At 48.8% G+C, this 17,757-nt stretch overlaps 2 protein-coding genes and 1 long non-coding RNA gene across 5 annotated transcripts in view; 2 read left to right on the top strand and 1 right to left on the bottom strand.

The window, feature by feature from the left end:
* Nucleotides 1-6,226, bottom strand: part of SH3GL1 (SH3 domain containing GRB2 like 1, endophilin A2) — a 66,920-nt gene extending 60,694 nt beyond the window's left edge. For both annotated transcript variants that reach the window (XM_081846361.1, XM_081846362.1), the window contains exon 1: nt 5,569-6,226. In XM_081846361.1, coding sequence (XP_081702487.1) covers nt 5,569-5,613 — 45 coding nt within the window. In that variant the 5' untranslated portion in view covers nt 5,614-6,226. The remainder of the gene's footprint in view (nt 1-5,568) is intronic.
* The window catches only part of LOC309333110, a 51,788-nt gene that overhangs the window by 3,782 nt on the left and 30,249 nt on the right, over nt 1-17,757 (top strand). The gene's annotated exons all lie outside the window — the stretch shown is intronic.
* The window catches only part of CHAF1A (chromatin assembly factor 1 subunit A), a 32,740-nt gene continuing 24,531 nt past the window's right edge, over nt 9,549-17,757 (top strand). The window contains exons 1-3 of one of the 2 annotated variants that reach the window (XM_081846101.1): nt 9,549-9,681; nt 13,764-13,814; nt 15,600-16,372. In XM_081846101.1, coding sequence (XP_081702227.1) covers nt 13,766-13,814; nt 15,600-16,372 — 822 coding nt within the window. In that variant the 5' untranslated portion in view covers nt 9,549-9,681; nt 13,764-13,765. Of the gene's footprint in view, nt 9,682-9,736; nt 9,910-13,763; nt 13,815-15,599; nt 16,373-17,757 lie in introns of those variants that run through there. The other variant, XM_081846102.1, reaches the window with a different exon arrangement.

The following is a 17,757-nucleotide window of genomic DNA, read 5'->3' as shown; positions in this document are numbered from 1 at the left end:
CTTCCCGCCGGAGCGGTACCTATTTATCTACTTGCACTTTGATGTGCTTTTGAACTGCTAGGTTGGCAGGAGCAGGGACCGAGCAATGGGAGCTCACCCTGTTGCAGGGATTCGAACCGCTAACCTTCTGATCGGCAAGTCCTAGGCTCTGTGGTTTAACCCACAGCGCCACCCGCGTCCCAAGGTTACAGTCACCAAAATGGAACGCCCAGAGTTGACATTTTGGGGCAAGGCGGCTCTGAAGTCTTTATTTTTCAAGCAGCGGACTGAATGTGATTATCAATTAAACATCTGGCTAGCTGGCAAAACTAGGTTAAGAACTCTGAGAACTTAAGGAAGATTCAGGGGCAGGCCACAGACATAGATTGGGCCATTCCGGCCTCTTTTTTCTTAATGGTGGCTCGGACCATTCATAACGTAGGAATATTCTTCATAACTGTGAGCAAGGCGGGAGGGGGGAGTAAGTGAAGACAAGCGACAAGAGTTAGCTATACAGTGGTACCTCGGGTTACATAGACTTCAGGTTACAGACGCTTCAGGTTACAGACTCCGCTGACCCAGAAATAGTACCTCGGGTTAAGAACTTTGCTTCAGGATGAGAACAGAAATTGTGCTCTGGCAGCGTGGCAGCAGCGGGAGGCCCCATTAGCTAAAGTGGTGTTTCAGGTTAAGAACAGTTTCAGGTTAAGAACGGACCTCCGGAACGAATTAAGTACTTAACCCGAGGTACCACTGTAATGCTGTCCACTGCTCTTGCTCAGGCCGCACAGAAAAAGCATTTTGGTTCCTGAAATTCGTTCTGATTGTGCAGATAAAAACAGAACGGATAGAATTCTACAGGATGTGTTGCTAAGCTTGTGAAAACTGTCCAGTGATTCCCCCAAGCATTCACCTCCAGATGGTGGAGATGGCAAGACGGTATCTCGCGAGGGTTGGGGATAATTTCTAGGCCCTGGACAGAATAATACATTCCCCATCCTGCGGTAGCTTTGGGAGGAGGGCTGCAAACTTGTAAATTAGCATGTTGTAAGAACGCTGCATTTCTCAGCTCAGTTGGGTTTGACAGATGCGTGCTCTGAAAAGGGCTTTTGATTCCTCTCTGCGCAACCAGAGCGGTTCGCTCGAAATGTGCTCTGGTATCATCATCGTCCCCACCCCACCCAGCACTGATAACGCATCCAAGTTTACAATTCTTCTATGGCCAGAAGGGACTGTACTTTGTGGCTGGAGCGAAAGCGGGGAGCCCGATCCTGCCACACCTTAAAAAAAAAAAAAGGGGTTTTGAACTATGACAACCCTGCACATTTCAATATAGTTTATATTAATAAGTGTAGGCATGGTGCCAGCACAAGACAAGTGGACATTATCCCCACCCCCTCCGCCCCACACAAATGCACACAGATGTAGCACACAGGCCCATTCAGCTACTTATAACAATAGCTACCCAGAACCCATGAGCGGGGGCGGGGAATACACATACGTTACAAGCAGGACCTGCAACAAATTGTTGCAGTACATCCCCACCCCCTTCACAGCAATACTGTAAGCTGCTAGGGCTCAAGCAATCCAATCTCCACCACCATTTTCTGCAGCCCAACAATGACACTTCTGGAGCCAGAAGGAACTGGGAGGGCAGAGAATGCTCACTTCTCATTGGACAAGGATGTCCGGTGTGGATCTTTACTTTTAATTTGCATTTTTTTAAAAAAAAACACACCTCTGCATAGCTTGCTGAGTTTCTGTAAGTATAGTAAAATGTAAAGGTAAAGGACCCCTGGATGGTTAAGTCCAAGCGACTATGGGGTTGCGGCAATTATCTCGTTTTCAGGCCGAGGGAGCCGGCGTTGGTCCACAGACAGCTTTCCGGGTCATGTGGCCAGCAGGACTAAACCGCTTCTGGAGCAACGGGACACCATGACGAAAGCCAGAACGCGCAGAAACGCCATTTACCTTCCCGCCGCAGTGGCACCTATTTATCTACTTGCACTGGCATGCTTTCAACTGCTAGGTTGGCAGGAGCTGGGACGGAGCAACGGGAGCTCACTCCGTCGCAGGGATTCGAACCGCCAACCTTCCGATCGGCAAGCCCAAGAGGCTCAGTGGGTTAGATTGCAGCGCCACCCACATCCCTTGCAAGTACAGTGGTACCTTGGGTTACATATGCTTCAGGTTACAAACACTTCAGGTTACAGACTTCGCTAACCCAGAAATATTACCTTGGGTTAAGAACTTTGCTTCAGGATGAGAACAGAAATCGTGCAGCGGCCGCGCAGCAGGCCCCATTAGTTAAAGTGGTGCTTCAGGTTAAGAACAGTTTCAGCTTAAGAAAGGATTAAGTACTTAACCCGAGGTACCACTGTACAGGAACCTCTCCCACCAGTATACTAATTATGCATATTATTCAAATTAGAAACCCAAGCTTTCTAACAGAATGTATCAAGAAGCTGCTGGGCTTGCTGACTGGGGCTGATTAAGGAGTTGGCTATCCAGCAAAACCTTCAGCCCCCGAATGTTGCTGGACTCTAACTCCCTTGTGTGTATATTTACATATTTTTACAGATTTCCATGGTTTGCTTGGTTTTGGGTTCTTCAACAGGAGGATTTTTAGGAGCACACGACTCTATCCGTTCTTATACCTCAACGTTGCCTGGCGTCTCTCCAGGAATTCAGACCAGGAGTCTTTTCCAGCCGTCCCTAGAGAGGCTCTGCCACTGATTTACAGTCCCATCCCAAATCCACCACAGATACAGGAATGAATACACACACACACACACACACATATATATATATATATATATACATATATATAAACTCCAGAAGTTTGCACATTTAAAACTGGGAAGAATTTGCTGAAACAACGAATTAAGTTAGAATACAAAAAGGGAGGTGTGAGGAGGTTCAAGAAACAGGCAAATGAAAAGATGTAATAAGGGATGTGTATTTTTTTATATATATTTTTTCTTATCTTTTTCTATTGTATTTTTTCTTTGTTTTTTATTGTATTTATACATTCTGGAAATTTTGAATAAATCTCATTTAAAATAAATAAATAAAAAGAACTCCCACAACACTGTATTATTATTATTTAAAAAAAACAGCCCATAATTCATTAAGTTCGACAACCAAGGTACAACTGTACAGTTTAAAAGCATGAAAATAAGTGAAACAAAGCAATAATGCCCCTGCTTCCCGCAGACACATTTAAAAGTAGAACAAGGTTTTCCAAGCTTGAGTCTCCAGCTGTTTTTGGACTACAGTTCACACTACCCCTGACCACTGGTCCTGCTAGCTAGGGATGATGGGAGTTGTAGTTCCCAAAACAGCTGCGGACCCAAGTTGCAGGGAAACCCTGCTGTAGAATATTAATCAGCCAAAGGCCTGGTTGAAGAGGACCGTTTTCACCTGGTGCCTAAAATATACAATGAAGGTGCCAGTTGAACCTCCCCGGGGAGAGCATTCCACAAATGGGGAGCCACCGCAGAAGAGGCCCTGTTCTCGTGTTGCCACCCTCCAGACCACATGTGGAGGAGGCACAGAAAGAAGGGCCTCAGATGACGAATGCAGAGTCTGGGTTGGTTTATATAGGGAGGGGCAGTACTTCAGGCAAATACAGGCATTGCTCGGCGATATTGTGTGTTATGCTCCAGATAACCACAATAAACCGAACAAAGCAAGTCGCACCATTTTTTGGGTTTCTCACGGCATATAAAAGTTATGCTTACTCTATATTGCAGTCTATTAAGCCAAGGGCACCTGGCTGCAGGGGCGGGGGGGGGGCCGGGGGGAATCCAGCTCCAGCCTGCTCCACTCCTGTGATCAGAAGAGGGTGATTGTGTGCCTTCCTTCACCTGGAATCTACCAGGCTGCCAGCAGCTGCCCCCACGCCAAGAAATATCTTGAAAGCACAATAAAGCGAAGTGCAACTTGTTTCTAGTCGCCTACAGGTGATGGTTCCTCGCCATGCCAGCCAAGCAAAGCTTTTACAAAGAGGGACTCTGAGCAACCTACCTAACTTAACCCCAAACCGGCGCCACACAAGAACATAATAAGGACACATCGAGTGGGCACCTAGATATGGCATAGGGGAGCCCCACAAGCAAGATCTGGGCACAACAGCACTTTGCCCACCTTTGATTCCAAGCAACTGGTATTCCACCTCATGAAAGAAGCCATGAATAACCAAACCCTTTTCTGCCATGAAGCAACGAGCCAACCAGAAATGTTGCCTTTGGGCTCAGGCTTTTTGGCATTTTGTTCAAATGCGCTTTCTGGCCAATGCTGGTTCAGTGGTGCTGACCCAACAGTGGAAGTCCTAGAATTAGGCAGTTGCTGTCCCGCTCCATTTCCAACCACTAAGAGTGTAGCTGCTATGGTGACGCAATGCTTGCCCACAACAACCAGGGCCGACACACCTTCCTCAGTCCACCTGTCCTGTTCCAGAGAAGACCTGCGAATCAGAGTTGCACTGTTCCAAGCGGCCTCGGAACTCAGTACCCAACCGTTTTCAACCAGCAATAATAATAAGAACCATCATAATGGGGGGCGGGGACAGTGGTGTAGCGTGGGGGGTGCAGGGGGGGCCGGGCGCACTGGGCGCAACATCTGGGGGGGGCGCTCGCCGCCTCCGGAGTCGCCGAAGAGCCTCGGGCGCAGGCTGTAGCAGAGCCCCATGTCTCGCGGAACTGGCGAGCTGTGCGCACGTCCGGGCTGAAGGCGTCCGGCAGGCAGCGGCTCTCAGCGCTCGCCGTGGTCCCCGCGCGTCGAGGGCGCACCAGGCAGCCCCTCCTCACAGCGCCACCGCCGCCGCTGCTGCAGCTGCTGGGCCATGTTGCATTTTCCTTGCCTCTCTGCCCTCCTCCTCCTCCGGGCAAGCGGCGTTGTTTGGGCGGCAGTGCCAGTGGCAACTCGCCTCAGATCCCCTGACACGGACCCGCCGCCGCCGCCGCCGTGGCTACCTTACCGTAAATACCCCAGCCCAGGCAGCAGCAAGAAGAAGCTGGCAGCGGCGGCAGGTTAGGGGCGCAAATTACTTGCCTTGCCCCGGGTTAGGGGGCGCAAATTACTTGCCTTGCCCCAGGTGCTGACAACCCACGCTACGCCGCTGGGCGGGGGGGAGGGAGGCTGACATTAAAAGGGAAGATGGAGATTGTCACACACAGGAAGAACAAGGATATAGTTTGAGTGCCTCACTTGTAGCTCTATAAATCATTCAACGTGCCGACACGAAGTTATTACTACTGCAGTTGTTGTAGAAGGGGTTATTATTTTGACCGGAATGCAATTGACATTAATAAGATTCTGGAACGCAGAAATAAAGCAAAGCATTAAGCCATCAATTCTAGCACGCGCAGGGGGGGCACCTAAATCATATAATTCGGTATTTGAATGGTTGGTGTTAGTAATTGTTTTATAATTTGGTATTGTTATGATGAGGCTATTATTGGGTTGTAATTGAAGATTAATTTAAAAAGTTATGTTAAAAGAAATTAGACCAGAGGCAATCTCAGCTGTGCAACCCCTCCCCACTCTTTTTTCCAAACAGATAAGACAGAAGTGTTTTCTTCTCACCTGGCTGGCTTTGTAGAACTGCTTCTTTAACCCGGCCACAGACATGGTGCCTCCTTGTAGTTAACTGAAAAACTAGCTCACAGCGGAGGGGGAAACAAACAAGAGGCAGAGGGAAAAGGGGAGCAGGCAGGTGTCCCCGGGGGGGCTATATGATTTGAGGCACAGAGGTTGGTGGAAGCGTGGGGGGCCAGACCCCAGCCCCTGAAATAAAGAGGCCACTGGTTAAGTTAGCAGGCGGAGGCGAAGAGAAGACTAAGCCCGTCCCAAGAGGCAGAGAGGTTGCCAGGGGGAAAAAAGGGGGGACACACAGAATCTGTGCCTGACACAAAGAGAGAGACACCCCCAAAATGACACAGAAAAAAAGTGTCAGATGAAAGGAGCTCCCCCTAATAAAAATGAAAATTTAAAAGGCAAGAGACGCTTCTAAGAGACAAATGAATGTAAGGAGACAGAAAGGAAGGGAGACAGGCAGAGATAGTTGACACAGCTGCTCCTGGGCAGTTTGGGAGGTTCAAGAGGCTAGTCCTCAGTGAGGCAAAGGAAGGGAGGAAAAGTAGTCCCTGAGGAAGAGGGAGAGAAAGGGAGGAGAGGCCAGGCTTGGCTGAAGGGGAATGTTTTTTTTTTCTTTTTCTCTTTTTGGTTTCTGTTGTTTTGAAAAAGAAGGAGGTGAGAGGAATGAGACAGAAAGGAGCACAAGGACTGACAGGTTCAGGCGGCGGACGGACACACAAAGTAATCCCCGCGCCCACCCCCCGAAAGGCGGAGAGGAGGCAGGTCGGAGGAACAGCCGGGGAAGAGGAGCGGGGAGGACACGGGGAAGGGGGAAAACATCCAGGCTCGGGCTGAGCTCGCTCTCCGGCTCCCCTCGGCGCTTCACTTCCGCCACCCCCCCCTAACGCGCATGCGCGGAGGCAGGCGGAGGGATACGCGCTCCTTCGCCGGAAATAAAGGTGTGGAAAAGAGGAGGAGAGTGAGATCCGGACTCCACGCTTCCAACCATAGACGCGGGCGGGATAGAGCGCCGGGAACGAGAGGGCGTTGCGCCGCGGCCACGCCCATCCCGCGCTTCAAAGAGCGGAGCCAGAGCGCCCCCTGTCGCCCTTTGAAGGAAGCTTCGGATCGAGACGTATTACAGCCTCCTCCTCCCGTGCCTGGTCGTTCTGAACTACAACTCCCATCATCCCTTGCGAGAACGTGCACCAGTTAGATGAGAGTTATCTTTGCGGGTGGACGGCGCCATAATAATAATAATAATAATAATTATTATTATTATTATTATTTTAAAAAAAATTGTTGTTGTTGTTAAAATATAGGTAAAACAATTATTAATAATTATTAATTAATGGTGATAATTATTGGGGGTATAGATAAAATAATAATAATAATAATAATAATAATAATAATAATAAAATTTTATTTGTATTCCGCCCTCCCCGGCCAAAGACTGGCTCAGAGCGGCTAACAAGAGTGAAAATAGCACAATTTACATAAAATCACAATTAATTGAAATACATTCTAAAATCAGTTCAGAATCAAATTATTATTAGTAGCAGTAGTAACAGTTGTTGTTGTTATTTTAAAAACCATAGAAAAACAGAATGAAATGCATTACATGGTTTAAAATAATTCTCAAAATCCAGGCATTCTGAGAAATGTGAGCCTCCCTTGTTTTTGAATGATTGTTTTAGTTGTCTTATTTTCTCTTGAGCACATGACAGGGAAAACGGCAGGGTATAGATAAAACAACAATTATTTTTTTATAATTATTTATTATATTAATAATTACAGTATTTATTATTATTATTATTATTAATAATAATAATAATAATAATAATAATTAATGAGAATAATTATTGGGGCTATAGATATAATAATAATAATAATAATAATAATAATAATAATAGTTACTACTATTACTATTACTACTACAGCTTTTGCATTAGACCCGAGAGTTGAGCCTCTAATCTGTTGTTGCTGTTTAGTCGTTTAGTCGTGTCCGCCTCTTCGTGACCCCCTGGACCAGAGCACGCCAGGCCCTCCTGTCTTCCACTGCCTCCCGCAATTTGGTCAAACTCATATTCATGGCTTCAAGAACACTGTCCCACCATCTCGTCCTCCGTCGTCCCCTTCTCCTTGTGCCCTCCATCTTTCCCAACATCAGGGTCTTTTCCAGGGAGTCTTCTCTTCTCATGAGGTGGCCAAAGTCTTGGAGCCTCAGCTTCAGGATCTGTCCTTCCAGTGAGCACTCAGGGCTGATTTCCTTCCGAATGGAGAGGTTGGATCTTCTTGCAGTCCATGGGACTCTCGAGAGTCTCCTTCAGCACCAGAATTCAAAAGCATCCATTCTTTGGCGATCAGCCTTCTTGATGGTCCAGCTCTCACTTCCATACATCACTACTGGGAAAACCAGAGCTTTAACTATACGGACCTTTGTCGGCAAGGTGGCGTCTCTGCTTTTTAAGATGCTGTCTAGGTTTGCCATCTCCTTTCTCCCAAGGAGCAGGCGTCTTTTAATTTCATTTACAGATAGGTAGCCGTGTTGGTCTGCCATAGTCAAAACAAAACAAATTCCTTCCAGTAGCACCTTAAAGACCAACTAAGTCAGTTCTTGGTATGAGCTTTCGTGTGCATGCACACTTCTTCTTCTTTCGTGTGCATGCACACAGCTTTCTGCCAATCACCCATTCCCACCACCCTTCTGAGTAATACCCCTCCCCACCTTCTCACTATATAGAAGGGTCTGGTGACTTCTGTTTCAGGGTATCTGAAGAAGTGTGCATGCACACGAAAGCTCATACCTAGAACTAACTTAATAAAAAAATTCCTTCCAGTAGCACCTTAAAGACCAACTGAGTTAGTTATATCTCAGTTGGTATCTGAAGAAGTGTATCTGAAGAAGTGTGCATGCACACGAAAGCTCATACCTAGAACTAACTCAGTTGGTCTTTAAGGTGCTACTGGAAGGAATTTTTTTATTTTGTTTTGACCATGGCAGACCACCACGGCTACCTATCTGTAACTAGAACTAACTTAAAACAAAACAAATTCCTTCCAGTAGCACCTTAAAGACCCACTAAGTCAGTTCTTGGTATGAGCTTTCGTGTGCATGCGCACTTCTTCAGATACACTGAAACAGAAGTCACCAGACCCTTCTATATAGTGAGAAGGTGGGGAGGGGTATTACTCAGAAGGGTGGTGGGAATGGGTGATTGGCAGATAGCTTCTGGGTGATTGGCAGATAGCTTCTGAGTAATACCCCTCCCCACCTTCTCACTATATAGAAGGGTCTGGTGACTTCTGTTTCAGTGTATCTGAAGAAGTGTGCATGCACACGAAAGCTCATACCAAGAACTGACTTAGTTGGTCTTTAAGGTGCTACTGGAAGGAATTTGTTTTGTTTTAATTTCATGGCTGCTGTCACCATCTGCAGTGATCATGGAGCCCAAGAAAGTAAAATCTCTCACTGCCTCCATTTCTTCCCCTTCTATTTGCCAGGAGGTGATGGGCCCAGGGGCCATGATCTTCACTTTTTGCCATCTCATCTCGTGGCTGCTGCCACCCTCTGCAGTGATCGCCTCTAATCCAGTGTTTCCCAACCTTGGGCCTCCAGCTGTTTTTGGACTACAACTCCCATCATCCCTAGCTAGCAAGACCAGTGGTCAGGGATGATGGGAATTGTAGTTCAAAAACAGCTGGAGGCCCAAGGTTGGGAATCTAGCGCCTCTCATTTTATCTTTATGGGCGGGCGAATGAACCAATGGGCGCATGCGTCACGTTCCCCGTCAGTTATCGCGAGAACTAGTCATGTTTTTTCCCACGCTACCTCTACGGGGGGGGGGGATCCTTGCGAGAAGACGTTGGGCCGGGTGAGCGGGGAGGCGTGGCCGGGACCTTTCCCGTCCCTCTTCTCGCGAGAGTTCGGCTTCCATCCCTCCGCCAGCCTTCATGAAGGCGGCGGAGGAAGAAAAGAGAAAGGAAGGCCGGGTCACGTGGGGGCGCGGCGTCCCGCCCAATCAGGGCGCCGGAGCGCGAAGTCCTCCCGAGATCCCGCCAAATACGAGCGGAGCGGGAGCCGGACGGGGTGCCGGAGGGGACAAAAAGCCGCCGTCGCGGGTAACGGACGGCTTTGTGTGGTGTTTTTTTTTTTTTTTCTTAAACCTGTGAGGGTTGTTAAGAGGGGGCCGGCGCGGGAGCGTGCCTCGGGGACGCGCGCGCGCCCCCCCCTCCTTCCCCGGTTCTCGTGAGGGGGAGCCCGGCGCGGCCTCCCTCTCCCCCCTCCCGCGCGCGAGAGGCCTTTCCCTCATCTTCTTCCCTCAGTCCTGAGGTAAAACTTTGTAGCAGGAGAGGGAGAGGGAGAAATAAGATATGAAGTATCTTATATGAAGGGCGGGGGGAAGGACTCGAGGGGAGGGGAAACTGAGGCAGGTCGGGGAAGGAGGGTCGTGGGTTTGTGGGGGGGGGAGATATTGTCTTGAGGGGAAACTGAAGCGGGAAAAGGGGTGGGGGTGTCACGCTGCGAGTATTAAGGTGCTGGAGGGGGGGGACTGAGGCATGTCGTGGCTGCTGAGGTGGATATACTGGGGGGGGATAATAATGGTCATCCTGAGGGGGGGGAAGGGGTGGGTAGGGTGGCTCTGCGGAGCGGGAGGGAGGGAAGGTCTTATGGGCTCCTGGGGGTAGGGCTGGATGACCCCTGGGGGTCCCTTCCAACTCTCCACACAGGGGAAAAAACTTTGGGGGGGGAGATATTGTCTTGAGGGGAAACTGAAGCGGGAAAAGGGGTGGGGGTGTCACGCTGCGAGTATTAAGGTGCTGGCGGGGGGGGGGACTGAGGCATGTCATGGCTGCTGAGGTGGATAGACTGGGGGGGGGGGAATAATGGTCATCCTGAGAGGGAGGGGAGGGTGGCTCTGCAGAGCAGGAGGGAGGGAATGTCTTATGGGCTGCTGGGGGTTGGGCTGGATGACCCCTGGGGGTCCCTTCCAACTCTCCACACAGGGGAAAAAACTTTGGGGGGGGGGAGATATTGTCTTGAGGGGAAACTGAAGCGGGAAAAGGGAGGGGTGTCACGCTGCGAGTATTAAGGTGCTGGGGGTGGGGTGGTTCCTGAGGGGGAACCGAGGCATGTCGTGGCTGCTGAGGTGGATATATGGGGGGGGGGGGAATAATGGTCGTCCTGAGGAGGGGAAAGGGGGGGTAGGGTGGCTCTGCAGAGCGGGAGGGAGGGAATAAGTCTTATGGGCTGCTGGGGGTTGGGCTGGATGACCCCTGGGGGTCCCTTCCAACTCTACACACAGGGGGAAAAACTTTTGGGGGGGGAGATATTGTCTTGAGGGGAAACTGAAGCGGGAAAAGGGGTCGGGGGGGGTTGTTTGTGTCACGCTGCGAGTATTAAGGTACTGGCGGGGGGGGGACTGAGGCATGTCGTGGCTGCTGAGGTGGATATATTGGGGGGGGGAATAATGGTCATCCTGAGGGGGGGGAAGGGGTGGGTAGGGTGGCTCTGCAGAGTGGGAGGGAGGGAATGTCTTATGGGCTGCTGGGGGTTGGGCTGGATGACCCCTGGGGGTCCCTTCCAACTCTACACACAGTTCTACGATAATTGGGGGGGTACTTTTGGGGGGGGGGAGATATTGTCTTGAGGGGAAACTGAAGTGGGAAATAGGGTGGGGGGGTTGTGTGTGTGTCACGCTGCGAGTATTAAGGTGCTGGCGGGGGGGGACTGAGGCATGTCATGGCTGCTGAGGTGGATATATTGGGGGGGGTAATAATGGTCATCCTGAGGGGGGGGAAGGGTGGCTCTGCAGAGCAGGAGGGAGGGAATGTCTTATGGGCTGCTGGGGGTTGGGCTGGATGACCCCTGGGGGTCCCTTCCAACTCTCCACACAGTTCTACCATAATTGGAAAACACTTTTCTTTTGATGGGGGGAGAAGCGAAATACAGTGGTGCCTCAGGTTACAAACACTTCAGGTTACAGACTCTGCTAACCCAGAAATAGTACCTCGGGTTAAGAACTTTGCTTCAGGATGAGAACAGAAATCGTGCTCCGGCGGCAGTGGGAGGCCCCATTAGCTAAAGTGGTACCTCAGGTTAAGAACAGTTTCAGGTTAAGGACGGACCTCCGGAATGAATTAAGTACTTAACCCGAGGTACCACTGTAGAGATATGTTTATGTCGGAAGTTTCCAAGCAAAGGTTGGATGGGGTCATCTGTCAGGGATGCTTTGGCTGAGACTCCTGCATGCAGGGGGTTGGGCTGGATGACCCCTGAGGGTCCCTTCCAACTCTATACAGTTCTACGATAATTGCACACCCATGTTCTCTAACCACTGGCTCTGCAGGGATTCAGAGGGGAAACTTGAGGCGCTGCAGCAAGGAGGGAGGGACAGGGAAATCCCTTATGGGTGGGCTGCAAGGGGGCTGGGCTGGATGACCCCTGAGGGACCCTTCCAACTCTGTACAGTTCTACGATAATTGCACACCCATGTTCTCTAACCACTGGCTGCAGGCTCTGCAGGCTTTCAGAGGGGGAACTGAGGCGCTGCGGGAGGGGGGATATCTTATGGGCTGCTGGGGAGGGAAACTGAGGCAGGGCCAAGGGAGCTGTTGTGGTCCTCGTGGGGGAGGGGGCGAGGCAGACATGAGTTTGTTTGGGTGTCAGAGTCCCTGTTAGTGGAAACACTTTTGGGGGGGGGTGGAGAAGGGAGGCAGGGATATATTTATGTTGCATGTTTTCAAGCAGAGGTTGGACAGAGCCCTCTGTCAGGGATGCTTTAGCTGAGATTTTTGCACTGCAAGGGGGCTGGACTGGATGACCCCCGGGGTCCCTTCCAACTATACAGTTCTATGGCTCTGGAAATGGAGCTTTTGGAGTGGGATCCCAAGGGAGGGAAATGGAGAACCTATTGCCGCCTGAGAGAAACCGAGGCAGGGAGGAAATTGAGGCAGGTTGGGGGGGGGGTTAAAGAAGGGGAGCCTGGGTCCAGCAAGTGTTGGATGGGCCACGCAGGGTGACTCCCAGAGCTTGAATTATGAAGGCAGGGGAGTCCCTTGATGAAAACGCCCTGCTATACTCATCTCGAATCATGTCAACTATAGGGGGGTGGGGCTGTCACAAGGCATAAGGTGGACCTCTATCATTTGAGCATTCCTTCGTTTGGCAACCAATGTTGTTGCTGAGGAAGCAGGGTTAATGTTTGGTTGGTGATCACGCACAAATATGCACCATATATGTTAATGTAAAGCGCCCATGTGTTGGTATATTGCTCTAGCACCACAAGCCATTACGCAACGCAGTCTTAAAACTGGCATGTGGGCTGCGTTTTTTGTTAACTTGGCAATGGGGTGCAAGTAAACATCCGGCCAAAATATCAAGAAGGGCATGTTGGCATCTAGTTGACTGCTGTAGGAATGAGGGCGATGGATTGGAAAGACACTATGTTTGGACTTGCAAGGAAGTCAGTGATATGCAGGCTTAAAGGTAAAGGGACACGCTTGGAGAACTGACGCTGTCAAAAATATTGAAAAGGTTAATGTTGGCATTGGGTGCCTTTGTCCCTCCAGATGTTGCCGAATCGCACCTCTCATAATCTGAGGCTGTGTTTTCTGCGTCTGATGGGAGGTGTGGTTCGGCCGTGTCCGTGACTGGGGGCAAATGTTCCCCACACCTGGGTGTTAGTGGAGAAGGTATAATAGTGATAGAGTAGGATTTGTGGTTTGAGGAGTGATTGGGTCTGCGTGGGATCCAAGGAAGGAGGCAGGGAGGGAACACAGGGAACAACTGGTAACTTGCAATGAGAGTTGAGTGTGGGAAAGGGGTACTGGTCCCCCCTAGGGAATCAGTGGAGTACAGTGGCAATGGGGAGCTTCTGGCCCATCAGCCTAATTAGACCCGCCAAGCCTCTCCAGTTCTGTGGGAAGTTAAATAGAAGTGACGAATGTAATCCTATTAATATCAGTGGGTCTGCTCTGAATTGCATGTAATTGGATGCAACCCTAGATGCCTAATAATTTGGGAAGCTTTCAGTTCATGTGCATGTTTGATGTTTCCAGTGTAATGTTGAATTATTCGTTGCAACACTACATTTTTCAATATTTTAAGACTATTGTGTTTATAGACTGTTTTCGTAAACCTTTTCCATAGACACATTCATCAAATGCAGTTTATAATTAAATTGATTGTTTTCCATTGACAGCTATGGAGTGTCAAGATAAATCAGCGGTTCCAGCCCGGAAACTGATACAAGGTAACCCGTTTCAAGCAAAAACAAAAAACCCTGACTCATTTTCAGCCCAGGCTATTCTTTCTGCATGGCACAGACTTGCTAAACTCTTTTCCTTCAGGCTTGTTAGATTTCTCTATAATTAAGTGTGATACTATACATAAACCTTTGAACTCAGAATGCTACATTTCCAGGAATGCAGTATTGATTTAATTTGAGGGAAAGCAATGGTGTTTAGCTACAATCTTTGCAAAGCAGAAGTTATTCAGTGCCCTGTCATACATATATTTGGAGTATGATTCTACTTGATGTATTTGTGAATGGTTACGATTTTTGCAAGAGGAAATATTTTTCTGTCATCTCATCTTGATATGTCGCCACCTTTTTTTTCCCTGTTTAAAAGATGAGAGTTGCATTTTTATTCAGTTTTTGGCTGCATGTTTTATCCCATCCATGAGTTCAGGGTGGGGTATATGCCTGCATTTGCTCTTATCCACACAGCAACTTTATGGGTTGGGTTAGGCTGAAAGTCGCCCAGTGATCTATTTGTGATCTTTGAACCTGGTTCTTCCCAGTCCTAACCTATCGCCTGGGATGAGGAATTTGTGTCCCTCCGGGTATTCCCTTCATCCCTCACCATTGGCCATGCTCGTTGTTGGGCTGATAGAAGCTGAGAGCCCAACAGCGTCTGAAGGGACACATGGTGTGGTATCTTTGAACTACACAATGCTGTTGCATGTACGGAGCAGGCTTGTTCTCTGTGGCTCTACAGTCTACAGCATGGGTAGGCATACTAAGGCCCAGGGACCAGATCCAGCCCAATCACCTTCTAAATCCAGCCTGCGGACGGTCTGGGAATCAGCGTGTTTTCACATGAGTAGAATGTGTGCTTTTATTTAAAATGCATCTCTGGGTTATTTGTGGGGCATAGGAATTTGTTCTCCCCCTCTCCCCAAAAAAAGTCCAGCCCCCCACAAGGTCTGAGGGACAGTGGACTGGCCCCCTGCAGGAAAAGTTTGCTGACCCCTGGTCTACAGGGTAGGGCTAGAGTTAATGAATGAAAATTGCAACAACGTAGAATTTGGCTAAACATCAGGAGGAAATTATTGTTCGTAGTATTAAACATTTGTTGCTTGTTACCAAAGAGGTCTGCAGACAGTTTTGATTTAAAAACATAAACTTCCTAACGGTAAGAGATGTTTGATACAGGAATAGTCTGCCTTGGGAGATGTGGGCTGTTCTTCACTGCAGCTATTTAAGCAGAGGTTCAGCATCTATCAGGGATGTTGTAATTGCATAGGGAGCTGGGCTAGGTTATCTCCAAGGCCTCTTCCTTCTTACCATCCCCCCCCCATTGCAAATGGGTGTTATTTAGTAAGCTTGGGTGCACAGATCCTGCTTTCTAAAATACAGTGGTGCCCCGCAAGACGAATGCCTCGCAAGACGGAAAACCCGCTAGACAAAAGGGTTTTCCGTTTTGGAGGTGCTTCGCAAAACAAATTTCCTATGGGCTTGCTCCGCAAGACGAAAATGTCTTGCGAGTTCCCTTTTTCTAAGCCGCTTAGCTGCTTATTCGCTAAGCCGATAAACCGCTAATAGCGCTAATCCGTCAATGGGCTTGCTTCGCAAGACAAAAAAACCGCTAGACGAAGCGACTCGCGGAACGGATTAATTCCGTCTTGCGAGGCACCACTGTATGTACTTTTATTGGGAAAAATACATCCATATGTTAGATCACTTGCCTCTTTTTTTACCTTGCCCAAAATTGTAAGCTACCATTCTTCATCTGCTTCTTTTTTCCTATTCCAGCAAGATTGCCTTTCAAGCGTTTGAATCCCATACCAAAGGAGAAACTTGATGGAAATCCAGGAGTCAAAAGAGGCAGGAACTCTCAAAACGTCTTTGATCAAAACATGCCCTGTCCTGGTTTGTCACATCCGTTACCGGACAATGTGGAGAACAGCTGCCATGAGGAAACTGAGACACAATTTGTTCCAAAACTTATTAATGGCAAGGGCCCGTTAGATAACTTTGTGCAGAAAAGCACAAAAAATAGCACAAGTCAGTTGCCCTTCATAGACTTGACAGAGGATTCCAACCACAGACTGAGTGATACTGACACAGACCACTGCAAATCGAACAAAGTAGCAGCACCTGTAGAGAAAACTCACGAGGAAACGGAAGCCCAATCTGGTCCACAAAAGCCTGTTTGTAATACCCCTGTGGATGTTCTGATGGCAACTTGCCCAGTTACACCAGATGAGGATGAATTATCAGATATGGTGTTGACCAAAACAGAAACCAATAGTACTACAGAAAGCAAACACAGTAATGTCATATTTGAAAGGAAAATGCCCATCATTGTCCTGGAGGATATCATGACGACCAGATCTCCACAAGCTTCACCTTTGGAAAGGAGCCTGTCTTCTGGAAATGAGACAATTGAGTCTTGTCCTGGAGAGAGCAAGGATTATACAAATTCCTCGTTAAGCTCGGCCTCCCTTACCAGTTCACCTGAATCCCTGCGTGTACAAGGATGCAAGGACAATAGTCCGATAGCTGCTTCAACACCTGTTGGAAAGGTATAGTATGTGTTGAGAGGGAAGCAATAAAGATGGCAAATGTTCCTTAGCAAAATCTTCTCTTTCCCAGCTTCCTGTTGCTGCCTTATGCGCACGCTCATCTCTCAAGTGTCCTCTCTCTGCCCGTTTAATTTACTCCAGCTTTGGTACCGTCCTCGTCTGTCGTATCTCCTACATCAGACATGTCCAACTGGTCGACCGTGATTGACAGGTAGATCCCCGGGGTGCTCCTGGTAGATCATGGGACTGTGGTCGATCATGGGCAAGGAATGATTCCGCCCCCGGTGCTAGGTCCCTCCATCGGTGCTGCAGCAGCATTGAAAGCCGGGCAAGGTGGAAAGCGAAAGTATCGTATTTTTCGCTCTATAAAACGCACCAGGAGGAGGAAAACAAGAAAAAAAAATATTCTGAATCTCAGAAGCCAGAACAGCAAGAGGGATCGCTGCGCAGTGAAAGCAGCAATCCCTCTTGCTGTTCTGGCTTCTGTGATAGCTGTGCAGCCTGCATTCGCTCCATAAGACGCACACACATTTCCCCTTACTTTTTAGGAGGGAAAAAGTGAGTCCTATAGAGCAAAAAATACGGTATTTTGCGTTCCTTGTAATGTGTGGTCTCCCCAGCAAGCTTTCTGTAGTGCAACTAATCTTCAAAAAGCTAACATGAATATGATGGGGCTTTCATGTCCCTTAACAGCAGGATCCTTCCTTTGAACTGTGCTCCTCTAAGGAAGCTTGGGTTGGGAAGGACAGCTGTGCGCCCTGGGTGATTCAGTTGGAAGTTTCATTTTGACCTATGTGATTTTTGGAAGAACTTGGGGAGCGGGGCAGGGGAGGGGAGGACTCTAAATGACAAGAGTCTGAAATCTGAGAATATGCACCAAGACCAAATGACACCGGTCCTGAAAGACCTGCACTGGCTCCCAGTACGTTTCTGAGCACAATTCAAAGTGTTGGTGCTGACCTTTAAAGCCCTAAGCGGCCTTGGCCCAGTATACCTGAAGGAGCGTCTCCACCCCCATCGTCCAGCCTGGACACTGAGGTTCAGCACCGAGGGTCTTCTGGTGGTTCCCTCCCTGCGAGAAGTGAGGTTACAGGGAACCAGGCAGAAGGCCGGGTCAAAAGAGTCGGGTCAAAGGCCCCCCACAATCAACAACTCTTGGCAATCCTCCCCCCCCCCAAAACCGCACGCTTCTCCTCCCTCCAGTGACAATGGATAGATCACTGCCTGTTTCTTTTATACTGGGAGTAGATCACACTCTTGGGAATTGGACGTGCCTGTCCTAGGTCTTTCCCTATCAGGTTCTCCCTCAGGACTTCAGCTTCAAACACAGGTTTCCACATTGTACAGTGACTTCTAAAAGCTATGTTACATATTTCTCTTTTCTG

Source organism: Podarcis erhardii (genome assembly GCF_964252035.2).
Source record: "Podarcis erhardii genome assembly, chromosome: 18".
NCBI lineage: Eukaryota > Metazoa > Chordata > Lepidosauria > Squamata > Lacertidae > Podarcis > Podarcis erhardii.
This window is presented reverse-complemented; position numbering and strand designations above follow the sequence as displayed.